The sequence below is a fragment of the Lepidochelys kempii genome, chromosome 7, assembly GCF_965140285.1.
Source record: "Lepidochelys kempii isolate rLepKem1 chromosome 7, rLepKem1.hap1, whole genome shotgun sequence".
In the NCBI taxonomy this organism is placed as follows: Eukaryota; Metazoa; Chordata; order Testudines; family Cheloniidae; genus Lepidochelys; species Lepidochelys kempii.
In genome coordinates, this window is record NC_136386.1 from 53,654,419 (window position 1) to 53,679,468 (window position 25,050).

Here is a 25,050-nt window from a genome sequence, read left to right on the forward strand (position 1 = left end):
CTTCGCTTTTTCCTTTTGTATTATATTCCTGTATTTTATAATTCAGTTTTACTCTAGCTCTTAATATTCCATTTCAAAATAGCAAGCATAAAATAGTAACAAAATGTAACCTGAAAAATCTCAAGTGCTTATGCATGTGTAGCAGCATTTTGCACAGATTAATAATGATGGTTTCCTGCCATCACAACAGATAAAACAGTATGTGCACTATTTTGCAGTTGTAGGGTAAGTATGCTGGTTGTGTTCAAGAATGAGACAATTCTACTACTTATCACAAACAGATTTCTACATACTCATTTTTCTCTTGCACAGTTTTACATACCACATGGCAATAAAAGTCAGAAGAGCTCCTCAAAGCCATTGAATAGAGTTTGGAAGTTTTACATAGTCATTGGCGATCCCTCGAGGTCGAGGATGATCTCTTTCACAGATTTTGTTTTTCATGGGTCCTTTGGTGACTGAGGAGTCCGATCCTTGAGCCACAGCCTCATTGGCAGACATTGCAGGTGGTGTTGGAAGACAGGGTTGGGTCAAAATTGCTGCATGACAGTTATCTTTCCATTCTTTTCTGGCATTTTTCTGCAACCAGGGCAAGGCAATTTCCCTCAAAAGTGGATGTTCCCTCTCTGACAAGTTTTCACCAGTTATCCCTATCCTGGGCTTCTCTCTCCAAGTGTGTGATGTGGATGCCACATCTCTCAATGTTTATCTTGAGGGTGTCTTTAAAGCATTTCTTTTGGCCTCCCTGTTTCCATTCTGCTTTAGTGAGTTGGGCATAGAGCAGTTGTTTTGATAAGCATACATCAAGGCATGCGCGCGTAGTACTCGCTCCACCTCAGCTGGTGCTGGATAATCAGGGCCTCAACACTGAAGATGTTGGCTTCTGTGAGGACACTGACGTTAGTATGATGATCCTCCCACTGTATGTTGAGGATCTTCCAAAGAAAGTGCTGGTGCTGGCGTTCCAGGTTTTTCAGGTGTTTTCTATAGGTCACCAAAGTCTCAGAGCCGTAGAGGAGAGTTGGGATTACCACTACTTTATAAACTAAAAGTCGAGTATGTGTTCGGATGTTGTGATTGTTGAACACCCGGTGAGACAGTCTGCCAAAGGCTAGGCTGGCACAGTGAATTCTGTGCTGAATCTCGATGTCTATGCCTGCCCTCTGTGAGAGATGGCTGGCAAGATAGGAAAGTATTCTACATTTTTCAATTTTCTTTGTTGATGTAGATCTTCCTTGCTGGGTCTGATGTTTGACCGGGGCCTGGCTGGTGGAGAACTTTTGTTTTGCTGATGTTCAGAGTTAGCCCTAGGCTTTTGTAAGCTTCAGAGAAGCAATTAAGGGAAGTTTAGATCCTTCCTTGAGTGTGCAACTACAGCACAATCATCTGTGCACTGGAATTTGGTTACTGTTGCCGATATTTCTTTAGTTCTGGCATGGAGATGAGAAAGGTTGAAGTTAATCCAATACTGGATGCCAATGCCCTGTGGCAGATGGTGTTGGGTTAGTGTTTTCATAGCTGCTAAGAAAAAAGAGAAAAGGGTGGGTCCCAGTACACCACCTCGTTTTACGCCAGTTCAGATGAGAAAGGGCTCAGAGGTAGAGCCACTGCACAAGATGGAGGCAGTCATCTGGTCATGGCGGAATCTTACAATAATGATAAATTTCCTTGAGCAACCAAACTTTGACATGATTTTCCACAGAGCCTCACGGTTGACAGAGTCGAAGGCTTTGGTCAGACCGATAAAGTTCATATACAGCTCCTGGTGGTGTTCTTGACATTTTTCCTGGATCTGCCTGGCTGCGGAAATCATGCTGGTTGCACCTCATGATGGTCTGAAGCCACACTGGGACTCTGGAAGTACTTCCTCTGCAACAGGAAGCAGGGGATTCAGCAAGATTCCAGCAAGAGGAGAGGAGGGCAATGCCTCAATAGTTGCCACAGTCGGCCCTGTCTCCCTTTTTGAAAATGGTGATGATGTTAGCCTTACATAAGTCGGCAAGGATTTCTTCGGTGTGCCAGAGTTTGAGGAGCAGCAAGTGAAGCTTGTTAGTCAGTTTTCAGAGTAGCAGCCATTTTAGTCTGTATCCGCAAAAAGAAAAGGAGTACTTGTGGCACCTTAGAGACTAACAAATTTATTTGAGCATAAGCTTTCATGAGCCACAGCTCACTTCATCAGATGCATTCAGTGGAAAATACATTGGGGAGATTTATATACACAGAGAACATGAAACAATGGGTGTTACCATACACACTGTAATGAGAGTGATCAGGTAAGGTGAGCTATTACCAGCAGGAGAGTGGGGGGGGGGGGAGAAAACCTTTTGTAGTGATAATCAAGGTGGGCCATTTCCAGCAGTTGACAAGAATGTCTGAGGAACAGTGGGGGGTGGAGGGGGGGAATAAACATGGGGAAATAGTTTTACTTTGTGTAATGACCCATCCACTCCCAGTCTTTATTCAAGCCTAAGTTAATTGTATCCAGTTTGCAAATTAATTCCAATTCAGCAGTCTCTCATTGGAGTCTGTTTTTGAAGTTTTTTTGTTGAAGAATTGCCACTTTTAGGTCTGTAATTGAGTGACCAGAGAGATTGAAGTGCGCAGGTGAACGAGCCTCTAATAGTGTGGCTGATGTGATTAGGCCCTATGATGGTGTCCCCTGAATAGATATGTGGACACAGGTGGCAACGGGCTTTGTTGCAAGGATAGGTTCCTGGGTTAGTGGTTCTGTTGTGTGGTGTGTGGTTGCTGGTGAGTCCTTGCTTCAGGAGCAAGGACTGGCCTGTCTCCCAATATCTGTGAGAGTGATGGGTCTCCATGTTTATTCCCCTCCCCACGCTGTTCCTTAGATGGTCTTGTCAACTGCTGGAAATGGCCCATCTTGATTATCACTACAAAAGGTTTCTTCCCTCCCGCTCTCCTGCTGGTAATAGCTCACCTTACCTGATCACTCTCGTTACAGTGTGTATGATAACACCCATTGTTTCATGTTCTCTGTGTATATAAATCTTCCCACTGTATTTTCCACTGAATGCATCCAATGAAGTGAGCTGTAGCTCACGAAAGCTTATGGTCAAATAAATTTGTTAGTCTCTAAGGTGCCACAAGTCCTCCTTTTCTTTTTGTTAGTCAGTGCTTCTCCCCCCACTTTCAGTACTTCAGCTGGTATGCCATCAGGACCTGGTGTTTTATTGTTTTTCATTTGTTTAATTGCTTTGCAGACCTCTTCAGATATTGGTGGGTTGGCAAGAGTTTCCCAGATTGGGTGCTGAGGGATAGAGTCAATGGTGTCATCAGTCACAGTCAATTCTCAATTTAGAAGCTTTTGATGATTTCCTTCCAGCACTCTTTGATGGATTTGTTATTTTTAAGAAGGGCACTACCATCTTCTGATCTCGGAGATGTGAGGCCACTTGAGCGTGGTCCATACAGGGTCTTTGTCTCACAAAAAAAGCTCTGCATATCATGTCTGTCAGGGAATGTTTGGATTTCTTTTGCTTTGTCCTCCCACCATTTGTTTTTGATTTCTCAGAGCGTCCTTTGAACTTCAGCTTTGAGCTGATGGAAAGTGCTCTGCTTCTGACTGGGTAGTGGTTGGTTTTGCCAGTCGCAGAAAGCTTTTCTCTTCTGGTCCAAAAGGGCTGTAATCTCAGCGTTGTTGTTGTCAAACCAGTCCTGATGGCAGCGGGTATCAAAGCCAATGGATTCCTCGCAAACCTCATGGATGGTCTATTTCAGGGCTTCCAAGTCTTCTTCGACACTTGTGTTGTAATTTCCAGGTTTGCGTATGGCCAGTTTTTCACTGAGGAGTGTTTGGAAGTTCTCTTGGTGTACTGAGGATTGAAGTCTTTGGATGTTGTATTGCCATCTGTGTGATTTGGATTGCTTTCTATGTTTCGGTGCAATCCCGATGGATGTTACTGACCTCATCAGGGAGTGGTCAGTCCAGCAATCATTGGCTCCTTTCATAACACGGATGATTTGGACATCTCTTATATCCCTTGTTCTTAAAATGACATAGTCTAGGAGGTGCCATTGTTTTGAGTGGGGGTGTTGCCAAGTTGTTTTGTATTTGTTTCTTTGTCTGAAGATTATGTTTGTGATCATAAAATCATGCTCTGCACATTTGCTGAGTAGAAGGATGCCGTTGGAATTGGTCTTACCCACTCCTTCCTTCCCAGTGGTGCTACTTCATACATTAGAATCTTGGCCAACTCTAGCATTAAAGTTCCCTAAGAGGATTTCTAACTCAGTATTCCACCAACAAAGAACTGGTTTTTAGAATGAGAAACAATTACAAGATTTTGGCTTGGATTAAATCTAATCTGGAGTTTCTATTCCCCCTCCCTTTTTCTTTTCTCCCCGCCCCCCCTTTCTTTCTTGCCAAGTACTGGTGCTTTTAACTACATTTAGGGATGTTTCTTGGAGGGAATAATTTACTTACTAAAAATGGTTTAATACATAAACTCTGCTGAGTTCTTAACTCTGCCTCCGGGCTTTCATAATGCATAGGAACACTGCACCAACTGGATGTAAGCTTCCTGAACTGGGTGAAAGAATTTTGGAATTCTGTATGGTGCAAAAGCTCTGATGAAAGCTTGCTAAAGACTGTGGTTAACGTAGCATGTATATTGACTTCAGATATGAAACCCATAAATATAGGTATTTTCAATCATACAAAGATGGGAGGAAGAGGACCAAGTGGTGCCTTTCCACATGTTTTTAAGAATAAGCACAGGGATATAAACTCAGATCTTTTAAGTTTTGGGCTCCCATCTGCCACTAACTAGCTTTAACAAACATTGTGAACTTCCATACACTTCACAAACATTTACTTTGTAAACTAAACTCAAATCCTTATCCTCCTTGAGCTATCGGCTGCCTTTGACACCAGCCAACCACACTCTTCTTGATGACTCATCTTCCCTTGGTTTTCATGACTCTTTCCTCTCCTGGTTCTCCTACTTCTCTAATCATTCCATGTTTCCTTCAGAGGATCCTCTTCATCCACAGTCCAATATTCAGTATTCCCCTCTTCTTCTCTCTTTACACAGTCTCTCTTGGTGACCTCATTCAAAAACATGTCCAACTATAATCTTTACACTGATAACTCAGAGCTCCATTTTGGAGCTACTTTTATTCAAACTAAAATCTCACCCTGAATTTGATTTCTCCTTGTGAAGTCCTGCTGTTAGCTTAAAACTCAGCGCAGACAAAACTTAATTCCTTGATCTTTTCCCTTAAGCCCTCTTCCGTCCTCTCATTCTTGGTTACCACAGACCTCACCACCATCCTCCTTGTCCCTCAGGGCCATAATCTATCATCTTCAACTCAGCTTTCTCTCTAATCCCATACATCCATGCCGTGTCCAAATCTTGCCACTTCTTCCTATAAAACATCTCTAATATTCGGCCTTTCCACTCCATCCACACAGTTGCAACTTCCATCCAGGCCTTCATTATCTTGCTCCTCAGCTACTGAAACCTCCTCCCTTCCTGGGCTTAACAATAGCGTATCTTGCATTCAAGGGAGCATTCAAAATGCTGCTGCAATTATTTTCTGGTTCATTGTTTTAATCACATCACCTCCTCCTTTTTGTCCCTCCAATGACTCCCTCTTTCCTCCATAATCACAAACTATGTGCCACCCCTCATGGCTTAGCCAAGTTCTACCTACCTCCTCTCACAGAGCAGTGGTTTCAAACTGTGGCCTGTAGACCACTGGGAGTCTGCAGACTATGTTCAATATTTCCAAAGGAGTCCGCACCGCCATTTGAAATTGTGTAGGGGTCTTGAAAAAGGTTGAAAACCACTGGTATAGAACCATTGACACTCACCTCTGTTCCATATCAAATTTTCATTGTCCATGTACACATGGAAAATTTGACATCATGCTTTCTCCCTTGCTGTCCCTATGCATGGGAGTTCCCTTCTGTAAAAATCCACCATGCCAATATACTACCCTCCTTCAAATTCATCCTTTAAACTTGTCTCTGCCATGATGCCTACAAGTCACTCAAAAATGGTTAGACAGCTAGCACACTGGGATTACTGCCTGTTTCACTTATTATAATCTCACTATTACCTTGTGCTCCCCCCTGCCACTTTATTGTACCAATCTGTTGTCTCATACTTAGGATGTAAGCTCTTTGGAGCAGGGACCATCTTTTTGTTATGTGTCTGTAAAGGGCTTAGCAAAACAGGATTAGGACCTCCAGGTGCTACCACAATACAATTAATTTATTTAGGCCTTTCAACCAATTGGACAGTTAGGTAAATATCACTGCCCCATTTTTACAGATGGGGAAACTGCCACTCAGGGAGGCTGCAGTATACATTTTCAAGTATGTCGACTAATTTTCCTGATTCGTAGAGGTCCTGAATGTCCGTTGCTTCTATTGACTTTAATTGGAGTTGTGGGTTCTCAGCAAACCAAGCATCTCAAGCTGGACACCCAAAACTGGAGGCTTCCAAAATTAAGACACATTTGCAAATGTAGGCCTAAGTAATTTACTCAAGGTTACAAAGCCAGTTAGTGTCAGAACCAACATCTGAATCCAGAATTCCTTACTCCCATGCCCATGTCTATGATATTTAACTACCTGTTTCTCCTCTTGTGAAATAGGTTTAATAATAGTGTCTGTGAACAGGTTCCCTAAAGGTGTGTACTATATTCTTAATACTCATAAGGCTGGTGAGAGAAGCCTCGAGTCAGCTTTACCACAGTCCAATATCATCTCAGAAAAATTCCCCCCCAACAGTTTTAAACTGAAAAAGACTTTTAGCCTGAAGGCTTCATAGGCAAGAGACACACTTCCCCCCAAACTATATACATCGTTTCTTGTTAGAATTGTTTCCACTCTCTGTTATCATAATAACTGACCAACACTGGTGATACACTCACTGATGCTGCATATTCACCTTTTCTCTCTATTACTTAACTTCTGACTTTGAAACTAGTTTCTTAAGCAGCTCTTATGGAAAGGCAGGTACTGAGGAGGACACTGACTATGCTGAGAATAATAATTATAAATCAAAAAGTCAAATTAGAAAATACAACTGAGTTTGAGAAATTAATTAAACTATTCACATAAGATGGAGGCTCCTGTCAGCTTCATGTAGAACTCCATTAGCAGAAGGATAGAGAGTAATTACACATTTAATGGAGGAAACTCAAGACAGAAACATGACATTCTCACAACCCATTGGCTGAATATCCTGAAGGTATGGCATTATATCTTATGACTCTCTGCAGCCTGCATCTAAGTAGATTTACTTTCCTTCTCACCAGTCGCTGTGTCAATGGTTAACTAAATGCAAGCCACAAATACAATCTCTGTTAAAAAATTCCAATTTTTCCAAACTGTTTTTCTTTTTTTGCTCCCATCTCTTACCTTAAGAGCACAAAAAATGCAAGAATCTCCCATGCACTTGTGCGTCGTGATCTGTCGGAAGCTGCGACGGAAGATATCCAGGTGCCAAAGAACCTGTAAAGCAAAAGGAAGCACAGGTTATTTTATTAATCTGAATAGGAAAATCTTGCACAAGATTTTAACTAAAATTATACAATCCAAATATTTCCAAAAAGCATTCATGCATTGAAACTATTCATTAACAAGACATGCCTTTCATTTTTCTTGCCCTACGTGTTTCCAGTTATAGATACTAGTTTACTACCCATGCTGTCTAACAGAACATCCCTCAGCATCTCTCTCACACGCTTAACTAAGGCTGTAATTCTCCTGGGGTGGATTCAGATCCCATAACACGCTTTTAAATCTTCAAGCCTTTTGCTGTGGAATTGCTCAGCCACAAGATGGGCAGGCGGAGACTCAGGTGTTTTGAGTTTACAGTTCTAGGGAGAAAAGGGGCTAATACTACATTGTATTGCTTGCATACTCCTTTTCTGTCAGCATATTTATGGACATATTCCCAATTTTAGTAGATGCAGCTGAGTTTCCATGCTGGAAAGTGAGTAATATAATGGCATTAGATAACAGGAGATTCAGGTTACGTCTACACTATAGACCTTACAGCGGCACAGCTGTACTGCTTCAGCTGTGCTGCTGGAAGGTCTCCCACGTAGCCGCTCTATGTAGAGAGCTCTCCAGCTGTCCACACCACCAAGTCTGTCGGTGAAACTTGTGTCTGTCAGGACGGTGGGGGTTTTTTCTACACCCCTGACGGATCAGAGTTTTACCGACAGTAGTGGGAGTGCAGACATAGCCTAAGAAAATCTAATCTAAAAAAAATTAATCATTGTCACCAAAATGATGGGATGGTCTTTCTTCCAATTCCCAGAGACTTCATTCTCCTGTTTTTCCCCGCATGAGTTTGCTGACCAACTACAGAACCTGTCTGCAAGCAATGTGGGCACTCTGAAGAATGTATACTCTTCACAGGAAAAACTGTTTAATAATTTGTCAGTCCTAATGTTCTGGTTGTGGTGACCTATAAATTACTTACCCTTTGTTCAGCATTTCATCTTAGCCCCAACACTCTGGCTGGAAGAACTAAAGACCCATTACTCTATGAGTGGCTGCTGCACAGATAAACTGGCTCTTACTGGCCATAACAGTACTGTTCTATCTCCACTGCAGCTGAAATCAAACTAGCAACAATCATATTTACACACAGTTGCTACTGGAAATGTTCTAGCCCTGATCAATGTGGATGGGTATTCCCCCACCCCACCCACCCCGCATAGAAATCATGGTATTTACTATCATGTGTTAGCATCAAAAGTGTTTACAATTGGTTGTTGCTAGCATATAGGTTAAATTATAGGCAAAATTAGATAAAAGTTAGAACTGGGTTTTCTTCCCAGCTCTACCACTGAAACAGTGACCTTGGGCAAATCACTTGACTTCTGTGTCTCAGCGTCCACCTCTGAAAAACTGTGATAATATTAACCTTTCTGAATGTTTTCAATCTCTGACTAAAGACATTATACAGTATAACAATAATTATAAATAAATATGATTGTTGATAACTAGCTTAATTTCAACTAATATTAATTGGGCCTTAGTGTATACCCAGCACTCAATATCCAACATCAAGAAGCAGTATCTTTAAGGCAGTGTGCTAAAAGAAACTCGACCCAAATTGCATTGTGCATTTAACTGACTAAATGCTTCCACAGCATATGCACAGGCGTGTACATTTTCTTTTTGGTTGCTGACCAAGGATAACTTGCTGGAAAAGTTATTGATCCTGGTCTCCCAAAGTGATTCCAGTCCTGGCAATTTGTTAAGTAATGGAACTTAGAGCACAAGTTTACAAGTGTAAAAGTATTTTTTCAGGGTGGATAAAAATCAATGATATTTTAAAAAATCTGTTTTATTTAAATCAGATTTTTTTTTGATAAAATGCTTTTTGAGGAAAAAAAGCCATCTATAGTTTTAATTAAGGTACATTATAGCCCAAAGATATCTCATCATGGAATTATATAGGGATTATAAATTCTAATTCTATAGTATAAAACAATATATTCATGTAATGTTTAAAAAAAGTTTTGTAAATGAGTTCCAATAGTTCATGGATTAGGGACCCAATTTTGTGGGGTTCCACAGGCTTCTGTATAGATTATTTAGGTAAATCTTTCTATATAGACTCCATGCTCAGTCTAGAAGATACCATCAGAGATGCTTAGTTTTGCAGTTCTCAAACTGTGGATTTGTGTCTCCAGAGATAACATGCTTGTTAACAGCAAAAATGTTTGTAAATAAATATAAAGAGGTAAGAAATAACAGACAACTCTATTGTCCCTCTGCAAATTTGTGTACACAGAGTCAATCCCTTACCTCTCTCTAAAAGTGCAAAGTTTCAAAAAGTTCAATGAATAGAAGATTGTTGGGGGCAGAATAGATTTGGACAAGGAGAAGAAGTCTGGAGACAAATGTGAGAAAGGACATATGCTTGTTTTGTTAAAATATTGTATGTTTGCTGTTGAAGAAAAAAATCCAGAATACATAATGTTGTTTTAGTTAAATAAAACAATTTAAAATGTCTGCCTGGTGATGTTCTCCTCCTAATACAACCTGTCAAGAAAATCCTCCAAATATTAATGAGTAACCTGTTGAATTGGAGATAGTTCACCTCCCAATGACTTCATAAATATCTGCTTCAATTACCTTTGGTATATGAGATAACCAAACAATCATTCATTTTCTGATATAGCTGTAAAACTAATCTGAAAAGTTTTCAGAATAAATCACTGTTTAAAAATGTATAGTGTGTACCTTCTAAAAATGAAACCCACTACATCTATCTCTGAGTTGTGAAGAATATGAATTAAGGTTATAACCACCACCACCAAGAATGCACTTTTATGTAGAAAATCATCATTAAATTGAGTCTTCCTGACTAGTGATTTAAATCATGATTTAAATCAATTTGATTTAAATGAAATCTACCCTGTATTTTTTCTTATATGTTTTTATTATATATTGTAGCCCATAGGCCTAGCTTGCCTGTATTGTATTTGTTATTAAATTTGTGAAGCTTCCCAAAAGTTCAAAACATAAAAGTTAATATTTGTACTTGAGTTGTAGCCCTTCCTGTGAGACTGTGGAAATCTTTGCTGCTCCTCATGACATACAAAACTCAAGAAGAGCTATGTCAGACTGAACAAAGGGGAGAAAATATTGCATTTAGGAAAGAATCCAGTATTTTTTTTAAATTTAACTGCATGAGGTAATTGTTGCTCCTCTCAAATGTAAAAACAGGAACTACCTATATCATAAGCAGCAGCAATAATTCAAACAGTCTCTCAGATTTAAGTTTACATTTTACAAATTTAACATTCCACAATAAAAATATCGAAGACACTATTTTAATGAAATATGAGATACAGCTTTAAAATCTGGTCATTCTGATTACCGTCTTCCTTTTTACATCCCACTTCAATATTTTTAGCATCCAATCTCTTTTGACCAATTAGAGTTTAAAGATTAACAGAGTATGCTATTTGAAGGATAGGATTCCAAGTTTTCAGACTGCTGTACAGCATCAAGCAGTTCATTAGATACCAAGCAAGCACTAAAATCGGGTGAGAATTGAAGTTTGGTGAGGAAGACAGTAATTCGTGCTTTACAAATTTAATGTACAAAATCTCATGACCCAAAAGAAATGGAAATATATGCCACGGGTAATCTCATCTTTCCAGTGCTAGATTCCATTTGTTTTGAGCCCTGGTATTTCATAGGATATTAGGCCCGTAAACTATTCACTAGACCTTCCACCTATATTATTTGTTTGTACTACAGTAATATCTAGAGTTGCCAGATGAGATTAGGGCCCCATTGTGATAGCCACAAAACATATAGTAAGGGAGAGTCTCTGCCCCAAAGAGAATGTAATTTAAAAAGAATAGACAAAAGGTAAGAGGAAAAGGTGTTGGTCCTGCTTTTGAGCAGGGGGTTGGACTAGATGACCTCCTGAGGTCTCTTCCAACCCTAATCCTATGATTCTAGGAAGGAAATATCTCCTTTTTACAGATGGGGGAACTGAGGCTCAGAGAAATTAAGTAATTTAGCCAAGGTCACATAGGAAGTCTGTGGCACAGAAGCAGGAAGCACATTTCCTGAGTTCAAGCAGAGTGTCTTATCACACAACTTCTTTGGCATGGGATCAGAATTTAATATGGCAAATCTTGGATCTCAGGCCAGTGAAATTTTCAATCCTTGATATGCTAAGTAAATTGTCATTTAGGTCCTACCCATACTGCAATTTAACTGTGCTGAAACTGTGTCCCCAAAATTAACTGTAGCTGATGTATAGACAGGGCCTTAAGGAACACCTTCCAACAAGAAGAACTAAGTCCAGAAGACTGGCATTCATAGTGTATAAGTGGTCACAATGCAAATAATTGTATTACATATATAAATCCACTAAGAACTTAACTTCTGACTTAGGCTTGACCTGGAAGGAATATCTCCTTTAGGGAATTGAAGGCAGTTCTGGGCAAGAACATTTCTTCATCTCACATGAGTTAAAGAATGATAGCTGGACATGAACTATGAACCGAACTTATTTCACTCAAACTGAACTCCCATAGACGAAAAGTCAGTACTTCTCTCATCAAGTCACCAGCCTGTGATCTCTAATTCAAGAGTCGAAGAATACAGACTATACAAAAGGGATTTTAAATGGACGCTATCAACTGAATCTAGTTATTTAAAAAAAATTAATCAGTTTCAGGAACTAGACTTGCCAGAAGCCCTGCCAATTTTTGTGGTTTCAAAATCAGTTTCCTATTTCTTACAAATATTTTTCTTCTCCTGTTGCTGTGTGAAAACCCATATAAACAAAAGGAATAATTGACTGGTGCACCACACAAAACTGAACATAAAAAATGAAAAAGGAGGTTTCTCTAATCCTTCAGTTTTATTCATTTTAAATTAAAAAATTCAGACAGAAGTGTAATTTTTAAGTTAACTGTACCCCTTTAATATACTTTTGTCTTGGAAAGTCTAGGGCTTTAGCCCAGTTATGGAACACAGTTAATCTATACTACAAAGTAGAACTGTATTTGTTAGTCTCTAAGGCGCCACAAGTCCTCCTTTTCTTTTTGTGGATAGAGACTAACACGGCTGCTACTCTGAAACCTGTATTCTATCTGGAGACAATGGTGTTGCAAAAGTCCCCTAATTTGGTTGTATTTGTTGTGTAGACAGAGCCTAGAAGAACAAGTTAGCAACAATAAGAATATAAAGCAAATAGAAAAGGTGAACTACAAAGACAGACAAGCTGAATACCGCATCCTTACCTGTAAAGCACTATTCAAGAAGCAGCTATTCTGTCCCGGTTCATTGCTGAGGCCCTTACTGGGTGCAATGGAAGTTGTACTACGTGGAGTAAACATCCCCTGCACGCCACCCCGTCCAACAGAAAAATAAGTCCTTTTCAAAGACATCTTTCACATTTAGTTCTATAATATGAAGAAGGCTTTTGTATCTCTGTTTGACTGAAAGTCTTCACTGGACAAGATCTTTTACCCAAAGTGAAAATTGAGCAGTACAATCCAATCCTCTTAAAATACAGTTTAAACAAAATTTCTTCTTCAATGTGTACACATGGAACTCATGAGTTAGCTATATATATTTATTTTAAATCCAGCGCTGGATGCTATCATTCATCAGCTGATGATATAGGGATGATGATGCTTTGTAGGCAACAGAACAGAAGCAAGCAAAACGAAGGAATCCATTGGTCTTTCAAGTGCAACTGCTTTGCTGTTACATCCTTCTTCTGAACAGGCTGTCACTTCAATAGAACTCTCTAGAAGACAGTGTAATTGCTGAAGTCCAGCAGGGTCCAGGACAAGCAAAATGTAAGACTTCTGTTAATACTTTTATAATCCTCCCACAGAACATAGAGCAACACAACTAGTAAAAAGGCAAGCCTGCCAAAAACAAAATAAAGCCTTGCTTCTAATGGGAGTGGTGAAAAGATAACTTCAGTTCTGAGAGGGATGAAAAAGATTCCAGAATTGCACTGGGAAGTGCTTTTATTTTAGGTAGTAAAACTTTAACAGAAAAGTTCTTCTAACTCTCCATGCAGATCTTTAGAAGTTTCTTCTCCTGTTCCTTCTTTTGCAACTGGAATGCCCAGCCGTGCCAGAAAGTTTTACAGAGAAAAAAATAATCAAAGGCTTGCGTCATGTAATTACTCTCTTGGTTTTGTGGTGTTCTGCCAAGACCAGTGTTGCCTCACCTCCCACTATATGCAGAACCTTTTGAAACAAAACAAAAAATACAAAAGCACATCCCCAAAATGAAATTAAGAACAAGAAGCAGAGGAACCTGTGGGCATGTGTCATGGGGAAACATGGATGAAATATGATGTAAGGGTGAAGTTAATTTTAATATTTTTTAAAGCTACATACAATTTTATATGAATAGGCTACAGCACATCATTCTTAGCACATACTCCTTGAAGTGTCAAATTAGCCAGTTTCTAACAAAGATCTTGAAAAAATACAAACTATATTTATATATGCATATTTATAGTATTATAAAATCATGTTTACACTTTGGAAGAGGGGATTGTCTCATCTGGATTTGGGGCTTTGCAGCAGTGCTAAACCTGGGCAAGAGGGCATGGAAACGTAGCTGCATTTCCTCGTGGAGTTACTGTTCAGAATGCCTTTGTCAGAGCAGAATATTCTCCCACTTTCTTATTTAGAGAAGATGCTAGTCATCTGCAGGACAAGGAATTTAATCCAGATATGGTGGAAGCCATCTTCCAAATGACACTGAGAGCCTACAAATAGAAACAAAAGAACCATTAAGAGGAAGATGCACTTTTCATGAGTGAATTTAAACAATCATTTAGTCCTAATACATGAGGAAATGTGGAAAACAATTCTCATCTCTGAGAAATTCTATTCTTATCCACATGGCATGAATAATGGGCATGGTCCTTCAGGAATACTATTTCAAGGATTTAGGAGAAAAACCTTTTGCACACTAAGTTCTAATGTAATAAGTCCACCTGTATTTATGTCACAGCCATACTGTGAAAGTAGTTAGCTAATTAGTTTTTCTACTGACATTACAGGGGTTTCTGTAGTATTCTCCCACATAACCTATAAATCAATACCATCAAGAACTAGCTAAATGTAAGCCAAATGGCATTATAACACATGATCTGATTCAAGAGTACAGCAACACTGTACTACACAAAGAGAAGCAGAGAGACTCCATATATTAGGGGGAAAAAATTGATGGCGGTTATTTTTACTTCTTAGATAATTGAGAATGCCCTTAACTATAAACCTCTTTTTTACCATCAAAACATAGCTAGAATTTCACAAATACCTAAAGAAGCAATCTCTGTATGAGCCTCACACACCCATTCCTTTCTAAGAGTAATTTTTTGCACTTCTATTAGACTTATCTGAGGATCTAATAGTGCTCTACAAATATGTATAATACAAATATTTGCCTACCCCTGTGAAGTAGGTAAATCTCTCTGTTTTACAGGAGAGTAGTCCTGGTTTACAGTCCCATGCTCTAACCATTAAATCCTACTCCTGAGAGTTTAACACACAGAACAACATCAAGCCGGTTGTGCAGCATTCCTAAATGCTGAAAGGTGTATAGGAATCATTTCAAAGCAACTTCAAATATCAACTCCTCTCTTTCCTCAAGGCCTTAATGAGCTATCAGCGAAAATCACTTGGGATAGTTCAGTTTCCAGCATTCACTTATGGATCTTTGTAAACCATCCCTGCCTGTGATAGATATACTGGCCAGGCTTGAGCAACAACAAAGACCAGAGTGCTATTTGGAATGACTCAACTCATGCAGAATAGCGATGATGTAATTCTCACAAAAGAAAATGAAGAAAGGCACCCCTCCCCACTCTTTCCCGCAATACCTGCAATTAGGAGTTTGAAAGTCTGAAGGGTGAAATCCAGAAGGGCACAGTGCCAACAATTCAGTGAGCAAACACCTAAGAAATATTTATTGGACTTTTGTTTTCATCTTAAAGCAGGGTTATTAAAGTAGGATTGCTACAAAACAGTCATTGTGAGGTTCCAAATGTATTGTACATCAGTTGTTTCCAGATCAAATGGGTTCAGCTATTCCATAAGGGCATTTTGCTAGCTGCTAACACTGTAAACTCATCCTGGGATCAGGAAGTCAAGCTGGGCTCTTCCCATTTTGCATGTCTCCACAAGATATAAAGATTTCGCACAACAAGTAAGGTCTTAGCAACACTTTTGAATGCCCATTGCCCTCACAAGATTTGTACAGGTTTAGCCAATTGGTTTATTTACATTCCATTCTATTACTGTTGCACGAGATGGAATAAACTCAGTGTGATCTCTCTTAACTATGCTGACTGTACAGAGTTAACAGGAATAAGAAAGCAATAAAGACTAATTTTTATCATTAAACAGCTATGTCTGTGAATGTACACAAGGAAAAGATCTGTTGAGAAAAAATCACCATCTTACATTGCCACTTTGCAAAACATAGCCACACTTTAAATTTTGTAATTCAAATGTCTTCAGAATGGAATTCTAGCTAAATTGAACTTTCCAAAGGTTTGAGACAACTCTCTCTAGTCTCATTTACAGGTAGGGTGACCAGAGAGCAAATGTGAAAAACGGGGACAGGGTGGGGATAATAGAAGCCTATAAAAGAAAAAGACCCCAAAATCGGGACTCTCCCTGTAAAATCGGGACATCTGGTCACCCTATTTACAGGTTCCCATTCACCTACCTCCTCTGCTCATTGCTTTCACACTAAAGAAAAAAGGATTTATTTAAAATTTCACTGTAATTCCAAAAAAAAAAAACCAACCCTCCACGCACCAGGGTAGAGCCATTGCTTCCACCATTTTTGATAGCAATTCACCCATTGCAGAACCATCAGCAAAAGTTCCAATCCCAACATATATATCTACATACACACACTAACCCATTAACCACAACACTCTGGAAAAGGAAAGGAAGGATGTTAGCAGTGTCCCTTTTAACAGATTCAGGTGTTCCACAGAGTTTGTTTTTTCTTCTCCTAAACAGAGTGCCATCTTGTAAACAGTCCCAGCCATAGCAGTTTTCTTCGCTGAAGTCAAGTCAAGGCAACATTCTGATATAAGGCAGAGGCCCCAGAGAACATATACATTTATTATAAATCTCTGAAAACATGCCATTCATTTTCAGCAAGAAAAAACATTTCCATATATTACTTCCCCTTAAAAAAGCAGTAAGATTCTACACCCATATCAAGAAAATACAAAATGCAACAGCTTTCTAACAATGTAATAGACTACCCCATGACTGTATTGCTAATAGGATTTCCAGAGCTTTGCAGCATTTCAATGCTACAGGTTCTCAACAATTCCAGCTTTATGCTTCTCTCATCATTTTAAAATATCCAAGCACAATCAAAAATCAGATGATAGATTCAGAAGCTACATTCTACTCTATGGGCTAGTGACATATTGGCAGGACTCCAGCAAACAGAGTTTGAAATCAAAAAGATAAGCATTATCAGAGCTGCTCTCACAGATAAAATCTAGAGTTGACTTTTTGCTAGCAAAACCATTACTACACAGATAGGATCAAACTAGAAAAGTGCCAGGTCTGACTCAAAGATTGCCAAGAATGTAGCAAGGGCATCAGCTATGTTACCCAACATGTTACAGTAGACACCAAATTTATGAAGGAAGCCTATAAAAGTTTTAAAATATGTGCATTTTGTTTACTGTTTTAGTAGTGACTGTAATAAGCTACAAGTGGCCCACACAGAACTTCTGACAATCAAAGGCCGATTAATCCAGCAACTGTTGTTAGAAAAAGGTCACAGATACGAATGGTAAACAATACTGAGATAAATTGCCTAGGGAGATTACGGACTCTCCATCACTGGAGATTTTTAAGAGCAGGTTAGACAAACACCTGTCGGGAATGGTCTAGATAATACTTAGTCCTGCCATGAGTGCAGGGGACTGGACTAGATGACCTCTCAAGGTCCCTTCCAGTCCTATGATTCTACAAAAAAACATGACAAATGGAAATCCAGAATGGCTCTAGAGGTCCCCCATAATAGATTTAATCTCTGTGTTATCTGTCAAATTCTCTACTTGGGGAACATGTACTCTGAATCACAGAGCCATGCTCAATATGCAAGAGAATACCAGGGACACTACTCGTATAGTACCTCTGGCAGTTCATCCACAGAACAATTTCAGCACATTCTTCTGGCCTGAAGAAACACGACGTTGACAGCCATGCTGAGAGCAAGAGAGAACGAGAGAGCATAGAGTGCTCTTAAAGACATTTGCCGCAGAAAAATTTAAGTTGCTCTTTGTTCACATCCACTTGGTAAATCAGCCATTGATACTAACAGAACTAAACTTAAATACTGACTTGGGGTTTTATCCCCCCTCTGATGATGAACATATTACTGACATCCTCCTCAAGATTGGAAATGGTGGTGTCTCCCTGTCTAGGGTCTTGATCCCTGGGCTTGCTGTATTAAGCTCAGTCATGTCACAAATCTCTCCACGCAGTATACCACAAGTTCCTCACCACTGCTTGAAGAAAAAGCCCTGGCCCTGGGCTTAATTACAACAGCCAAGTTAGCAAGATGGATGCTTCAATCTTATCACTACACATGGCTAAAACCACTGAAGTTTGTGATGACATTAGTAAATAATGAGGTGAGAGCTGCGGTTATTTAAAGGACCTCCAAGTTTCATAACAGAAACAGACAAAAACTTAAGTTTGGTTACTTTGCATGTGTTCGCAGTCAGTAAATCTTCCTCTTTCCCCATTTAAAAGTGTGGTTTTGTGCCCTTTTAACCCATATCCGACCACCACTTGATTTTGCAATGCAATAACAATGATCATGAATGATTTCACTGAAAAGCAGAAAAAAATTTATGAGAGAGGAAGCCCTTATTTAATGTCTTTCATAACAGTAAAATGAACAAAGAAATGTCAAAGGAAATCCATTTTAGTGAAAATTCACTTCTGAGTTCATTCAAGTGGGAAAGTCCTCCTTTCAGTGATAAAGCACTTACAGATGTTTATCCAGTCAGGAAATCAGATTGCATGGACACCCTTAACTACGTACATTTAGGAATGGAATCCCACCATAACAATAGAGGAGGTGGCTTCAGAGCAACAGGTTATTTCAGTGTAATTAAATTGAAGGAGATGTTAAATTTTAATTAAAACGTAAAGCACTTTCATTTGATTGTGGAGTGAGAGAGGAACAGGATCTTCATTTGCGATTCAGATAATGTACCACTAAACCAATGATATACCTGAGATACACCGATGATATTTTAATCCTCTGGACAGACGACCTAAACTCTCTCATATTTCTACCAAATTTCAGCCGCCACCACCCATTCATTAAACTTTCTCTAGAGCACTCCCACACTAGCATCAACTTCATGGACACCATGATCAGCTTCAGCAATGGAACCATACAGACAATTATGTACAAGAAACTGATGGATCACCACTCTTACCTTCACAAATTGAGTAATCACCCCAAACACACCAAAAAATCTTATCCAGAGACAGGCACTTACATAGCATAGAATATGCTCAAGGAGCAAGTCTGGGATACACACCTTAAGACACTTAAAACCACCTCCACCAAATAAGGACACTCCACCAGGTAAGTAGATTGCATCATGGAATGGGCCACCCAAATGTCCTGAGAGAACCTGCTTCAATACAGAAAATGAAAAACTCTTTGACTGCACATCCCTAGTTGTCACTTACCACCCCATGCAACAATTCATATGGGGTATCAAACAATTCCATCCCACACTTGACAGGGACCACTTCCTGAAAGAAATCTTTCCCAATCCTCCCCTTCTGGCCTTCAAACAACAACACAACCTCATCACCAGAAGCAAGCTCCCCACAGACCAGGACTCACCAACTCAAAGCAGTACCAGACCCAGCCATAATAACAGATGCAAAACCTGAAGATATCTCTCTCCTGCTATGATGATCAATACCCCCCACAACACACCTTTCAAGATCCATGGGACTTACACATGCTATCATAACATGTGGTGTACCTCATGCAGTGCACTAAATGCCCCAACAACTACGTTGATGAAACCAGACAATCACTATGCTATCAAATGAACTTACACAAAAAAATGATAAAAAACAAGACCACCCATGGGCGAACACTTTTCAGAATATGATCACTCCATATCTGACCTCTCAGTCCTCATCTTCAAAGGAGACCTGCACAACACCTTCAAAAGATAAGCTGGGGAGTTTAAATTCCTTGCTAGACACTAAAAATCATTGTTTTAATAAAGACATTAGATTTATGGCTTATTGCAACAATCTGTAACCCCTAATCCCCCTTTTTTGTCCTATTACAAAGATATTAACAGGCCACTTCAGCTTGCATGGTTGCTTATAATGTGTTAACTACTTATGCTAAACCAGGGTGGGCCAACTTTTTGGCACGAGGGCCACATCTGGGTATGGAAATTGTATGGCGGGCCATGAATGCACACGAAATTGGGGGTTGGAATGCGTGCTCCAGCTGGGAGTGCAGGCTCTGGGGTCTGGCCAGAAATGAGTTCAGGGTGCAGGAGGGGGCTCTAGGCTGGGGCAGAGGATTGGGGTGCACTGGGGGGGGTGAGGGCTCTGGCTGGGGGTACAAGCTCTGGGGTGGGGCTGGGGATGAGGGGTTGGGGTGCAGGAGAGTGCTCCAGGCTGGGACCAAGCGGTTTGGAGGGTGGGAGGGGGATCAGGGCCGGGGGTTGATGTGCGGGAGGGGGATCAGGGCCGGGGGTTGATGTGCGGGAGGGGGTTGGGGTACAGGCTCTTGGTGGCACTTACCTCAAGAAGCTCCTAAAAACAGCAGCATATCCCTCCTCTGGCTCCGACGTGGAGGCCCTCTCCGCAGGCAATTGGGGCGGGGGCAGCGCGCGAAGACCCCTGGCTGCCCCTACACGTAGGAGCTGGAAGGGGGACATGCTGCTGCTTCCGGGAGCCTCACAGAGTGGGGCAAGCCCCTGACCCCACTACCTGGCTGGAGTGCCGGAGCAGGGCAAGCCCCGGACCCCGCTCCCCAGCAGGAGCTCGAGGGCTGGATTAAAACATCTGGAGGGCCGGATACAGAGCCCAGGCCGTAGTTTGCCCACTCCTCTGCTAAACAATCTGTTCCATCTTGTATGAGCTCTGATACTCTAAGTATCTTTCCCAGACCTGAAGAAGAGCTCCATGTAGCTCAAAATCTTGTCTCTTTCACCGACTGAAGTTCATAGAATCATAGAATATCAGGGTTGGAAGGGACCTCAGGAGGTCATCTAGTCCAACCCCCTGCTCAAAGCAGGACCAATCCCCAACTAAATCATCCCAGCCAGGGCTTTGTCAAGACTGACCTTAAAAACTTCTAAGGAAGGAGATTCCACCACCTCCCTAGGTAACGCATTCCAGTGTTTCACCACCCTCCTAGTGAAAAAGTTTTTCCTAATATCCAACCTAAACCTCCCCCACTGCAACTTGAGACCATTACTCCTCGTTCTGTCATCCGATCCATCCTCTTTGGAACCCCCTTTCAGGTAGTTGAAAGCAGCTATCAAATCCCCCCTCACTCCTCTCTTCCACAGACTAAACAATCCCAGTACCCTCAGCCTCTTCTCATAAGTCATGTGTTCCAGTCCCCTAATCATTTTTGTTGCCCTCCACTGGACTCTTTCCAATTTTTCCACATCCTTCATGTAGTGTGGGGCCCAAAACTGGACACAGTACTCCAGATGAGGCCTCACCAATGCTGAATAGAGGGGAACGATCACATCCCTCAATCTGCTGGCAATGCCCCTACGTATACACCCCAAAATGCCATTGGCCTTCTTGGCAACAACGGCACACTGTTGACTCATATCCAGCTTCTCGTCCACTGTAACCCCTAGGTCCTTTTCTGCACAACTGCTGCCGAGCCATTCGGTCCCTAGTCTGTAGCGGTGCATTGGATTCTTCCATCCTAAGTGCAGGACTCTGCACTTGTCTTGTTGAACCTCATCAGATTTCTTTTGGCCCAATCCTCCAATTTGTCTAGGTCCCTCTGTATCCTATCCCTACCTTCCAGCATATCTACCTCTCCTCCCAGTTTAGTGTCATCTGCAAACTTGCTGAGGGTGCAATCCACACCATCCTCCAGATCATTAATGAAGATATTGAACAAAACCAGCCCGAGGACCGACCCTTGGGGCACTCCACTTGATACCGGCTGCCAACTAGACATGGAGCCATTGATCACTACCTGTTGAGCCTGACAATCTAGCCAACTTTCTATCCACCTTATAGTCCATTCATCCAGCCCATACTTCTTTAACTTCCTGGCAAGAATACTGTAGGAGACAGTGTCAAAAGCTTTGCTAAAGTCAAGGAACAACACGTCCACCGCTTTTCCCCTCATCCACAGAGCCAGTTATCTCATCATAGAAGGCAATTAGATTAGTCAGGCATGACTTGCCCTTGGTGAATCCATGCTGACTGTTCCTGATCACTTTTCTCTCCTCTAAGTGCTTCAGAATTGATTCCTTGAGGACCTGCTGCATGATTTTTCCAGGGACTGAGGTGAGGTTGACTGGCCTGTAGTTCCCAGGATCCTCCTCCTTCCCTTTTTTAAAGATGGGCACTACATTAGCCTTTTTCCAGTCGTCTGGGACTTCCCCCGATCGCCATGAGTTTTCACAGATAATGGCCAATGGCTCTGCAATCACATCTGCCAACTCCTTCAGCACTCTCGGATGCAGCGCATCCGGCCCCATGGACTTGTGCTCGTCCAGCTTTTCTAAATAGTCCCAAACCACTTCTTTCCCCACAGAGGCCTGGTCACCTCCTCTCCATGCTGTGCTGCCCAGTGTAGTAGTCTGGGAGCTGACCTTGTTCGTGAAGACAGAGGCAAAAAAAGCACTGAGTACAATAGCTTTTTCCACATCCTCTGTCACTAGGTTGCCTCCCCCATTCAGTAAGGGGCCTACACTTTCCTTGACTTTCTTCTTGTTACTAACATACCTGAAGAAACCCTTCTTGTTACTCTTAACATCTCTTGCTAGCTGCAGCTCCAGCTGTGATTTGGCCTTCCTGATTTCACTCCTGCATGCCTGAGCAATATTTTTATACTCTTCCCTGGTCATTTGTCCAATCTTCCACTTCTTGTAAGCTTCTTTTTTGTGTTTAAGATCAGCAAGGATTTCACTGTTAAGCCAAGCTGTTCACCTGCCATATTTACTATTCTTTCTACACATCAGGATGGTTTGTCCCTGTAACCTCAATAAAGATTCTTTAAAATACAGTTCAGTAAAGATATTATCTCACCTAGCTTGTGTCTCAGATATCCCAAAGGCCATTTGGATGTGCTCTTCAGCCTTCTACCTCATTAACTGTATAGGGCATGATTTATTTCAAAATAAGAGGTACCTTCAAGGGATGCTAAATATACAGGGACTGAAAGATTTACTAATTGCCTACCAGCCAAAAGGGAGACATGGAAGACATGATCAGGGTGGTTTTCACCAGGGAGGGACAGAGGCAACATTCTGGAGGGAAGACCAGTTCCCCTGCCATCAGCTACTGCAAAAAGGAATGGCAGTAGGATTTCTACCAGACTACTGTCTCGATACCCTGCCTTGGGGGCTCCATCTTGTGGATCAGACTTTAGCTAGGAAGGTATCAAATTCACACTATTCCCGCCACTCTCATAACACAGACTCCAGAGCAGCGATACTCAGACTGTGGCTCTCAAGTAGCTCTTTATTGTGTCTCCTGAAGCTCTTTGCAGCACATGATATTAAAACACTATGATTTAATTATTAACCGATCAGAATGCTTTTACTATGTTATTAACCAATTAAATTATCAACCTGTACTTATTTGCTGTGAGAATTTTATATATATAGGGTTTTTATAAAATATAAAAACCCTAAATAATTCCCCATCCTACTTTTAAATATGAATAGTACTACAATAAATGAAACAATGGATTCACGCTACTGTGACTCTTTTGGGTAATGTTGATTTGGGTAATGTTGGGTAATGATTCTATGATCACTAATTTGGCTCCTGAACCACTGAAGTCCAATATCACTGCTCTAGAGTATATCATAGAATCATAGAATATCAGGGTTGGAAGGGACCCCAGAAGGTCATCTAGTCCAACCCCCTGCTCAAAGCAGGACCAATCCCCAACTAAATCATCCCAGCCAGGGCTTTGTCAAGCCTGACCTTAAAAACTTCTAAGGAAGGAGATTCTACCACCTCCTTAGGTAACGCATTCCAGTGTTTCACCACCCTCCTAGTGAAAAAGTTTTTCCTAATATCCAACCTAAACCTCCCCCACTGCAACTTGAGACCATTACTACTTGTCAATAGCTAATGCTTTCTGTCATTCCCCCTTTTCTTTCCCTTCCCCCACACCCCTAAGCTGCGCTGCAGGGTGGACTGTGGGAGTCATTTGGACCATGTTAGTGCAAATTTTTAAGTTTGCACCAGCAGCAGCCACAAGGCCAGGGGCAGTTAGCAAGCAACACTTTGGTGCACTCAGCAATTAACACTTCCCTAGTATGTACTGCAACACAGTGTAGACAAGCCTAGTGCCTGCTGACTGCTGCAAGGGGAACAGGGCAGGAAGAAAGGTTTTCTGCTATTTCACCCCTCCCCAATGTCCTGACCACTATGATGGGGAGGAGGTGGAAGAAAAGGTCTCAGCTGCTCATTCCCTTCCCCAACCCCCATTTATTGGATCTTCCTCCACAGCAAGTAATTCCAGTGCTTGTCTTTGCTGCTGTCTATAATTATGCCAAGCAGTAGCAGAATGAAATAGACATGTGTCATAAATATAAAGGGAAGGGTAAACCACCTTTCTGTATACAGTGCTATAAAATCCCTCCTGGCCAGAGGCAACACCCTGTTGTTACCTGTAAAGGGTTAAGAAGCTCAGCTAACCTGGCTGGCACCTGACCCAAAGGACCAATAAGGGGACAAGATACTTTCAAAACCGGAGAGGGGGGGGGAGAGAGAAGGCTTTTGTTCTGTGCTCTTTGCTTACAGTCTTGGGACTGAGAGAGGCCAGACAGAAATCCATCTTCTCCAACCCATCCTAATCCAAGTCTCCAATATTGCAACCAGTATAGGTAAGCCAGGCAAGGTGGATTAGTTTATCTTTTGTTTCATGTAAATTTTCCCTGCGTTAAGAGGAAAGTTTATTCCTGTTTTATGTAACTTTAAGGTTTTGCCCAGAGGGGGATCCTCTGTGTTTTGAATCTGAATACCCTGTAAAGTATTTTCCATCCTGATTTTACAGAGATGATTTTTACTTTTTTTTTTTTAAATAAAATCCTTCTTTTAAGAACCTGGCTGATTTTTCCATTGTTCCAAGATCCAGGGGTTTGGGTCTTTGATGATTTTGTAACCAATTGGTTAGGATATTATTCTCAAGCCTCCCCAGGAAAGGGGGTATGTAGGGCTTGGGGGGATATTTTGGGGAGAAGACGTCTCCCAGCGGTCTCTTTCCCTGTTCTTTGTTTAAAACGCTTG

General features: G+C 41.1%; 1 protein-coding gene across 19 annotated transcripts in view; it reads right to left on the reverse strand.

Annotated features, from left to right (window-relative positions):
• USP54 (ubiquitin specific peptidase 54) overlaps positions 1-25,050 on the reverse strand; it is a 279,027-nt gene that overhangs the window by 139,583 nt on the left and 114,394 nt on the right. For 17 of the 19 annotated variants that reach the window (XM_073352837.2, XM_073352844.2, XM_073352849.2 and 14 more), the window contains 2 exons: positions 12,769-14,264; positions 7,394-7,486 (listed from right to left, as the gene is read on the reverse strand). In XM_073352837.2, coding sequence (XP_073208938.2) covers positions 7,394-7,486; positions 12,769-12,915 — 240 coding nt within the window. In that variant the 5' untranslated portion in view covers positions 12,916-14,264. Of the gene's footprint in view, positions 1-7,393; positions 7,487-12,768; positions 14,265-25,050 lie in introns of those variants that run through there. The other 2 variants (XM_073352834.2, XM_073352846.2) reach the window with 2 other exon arrangements.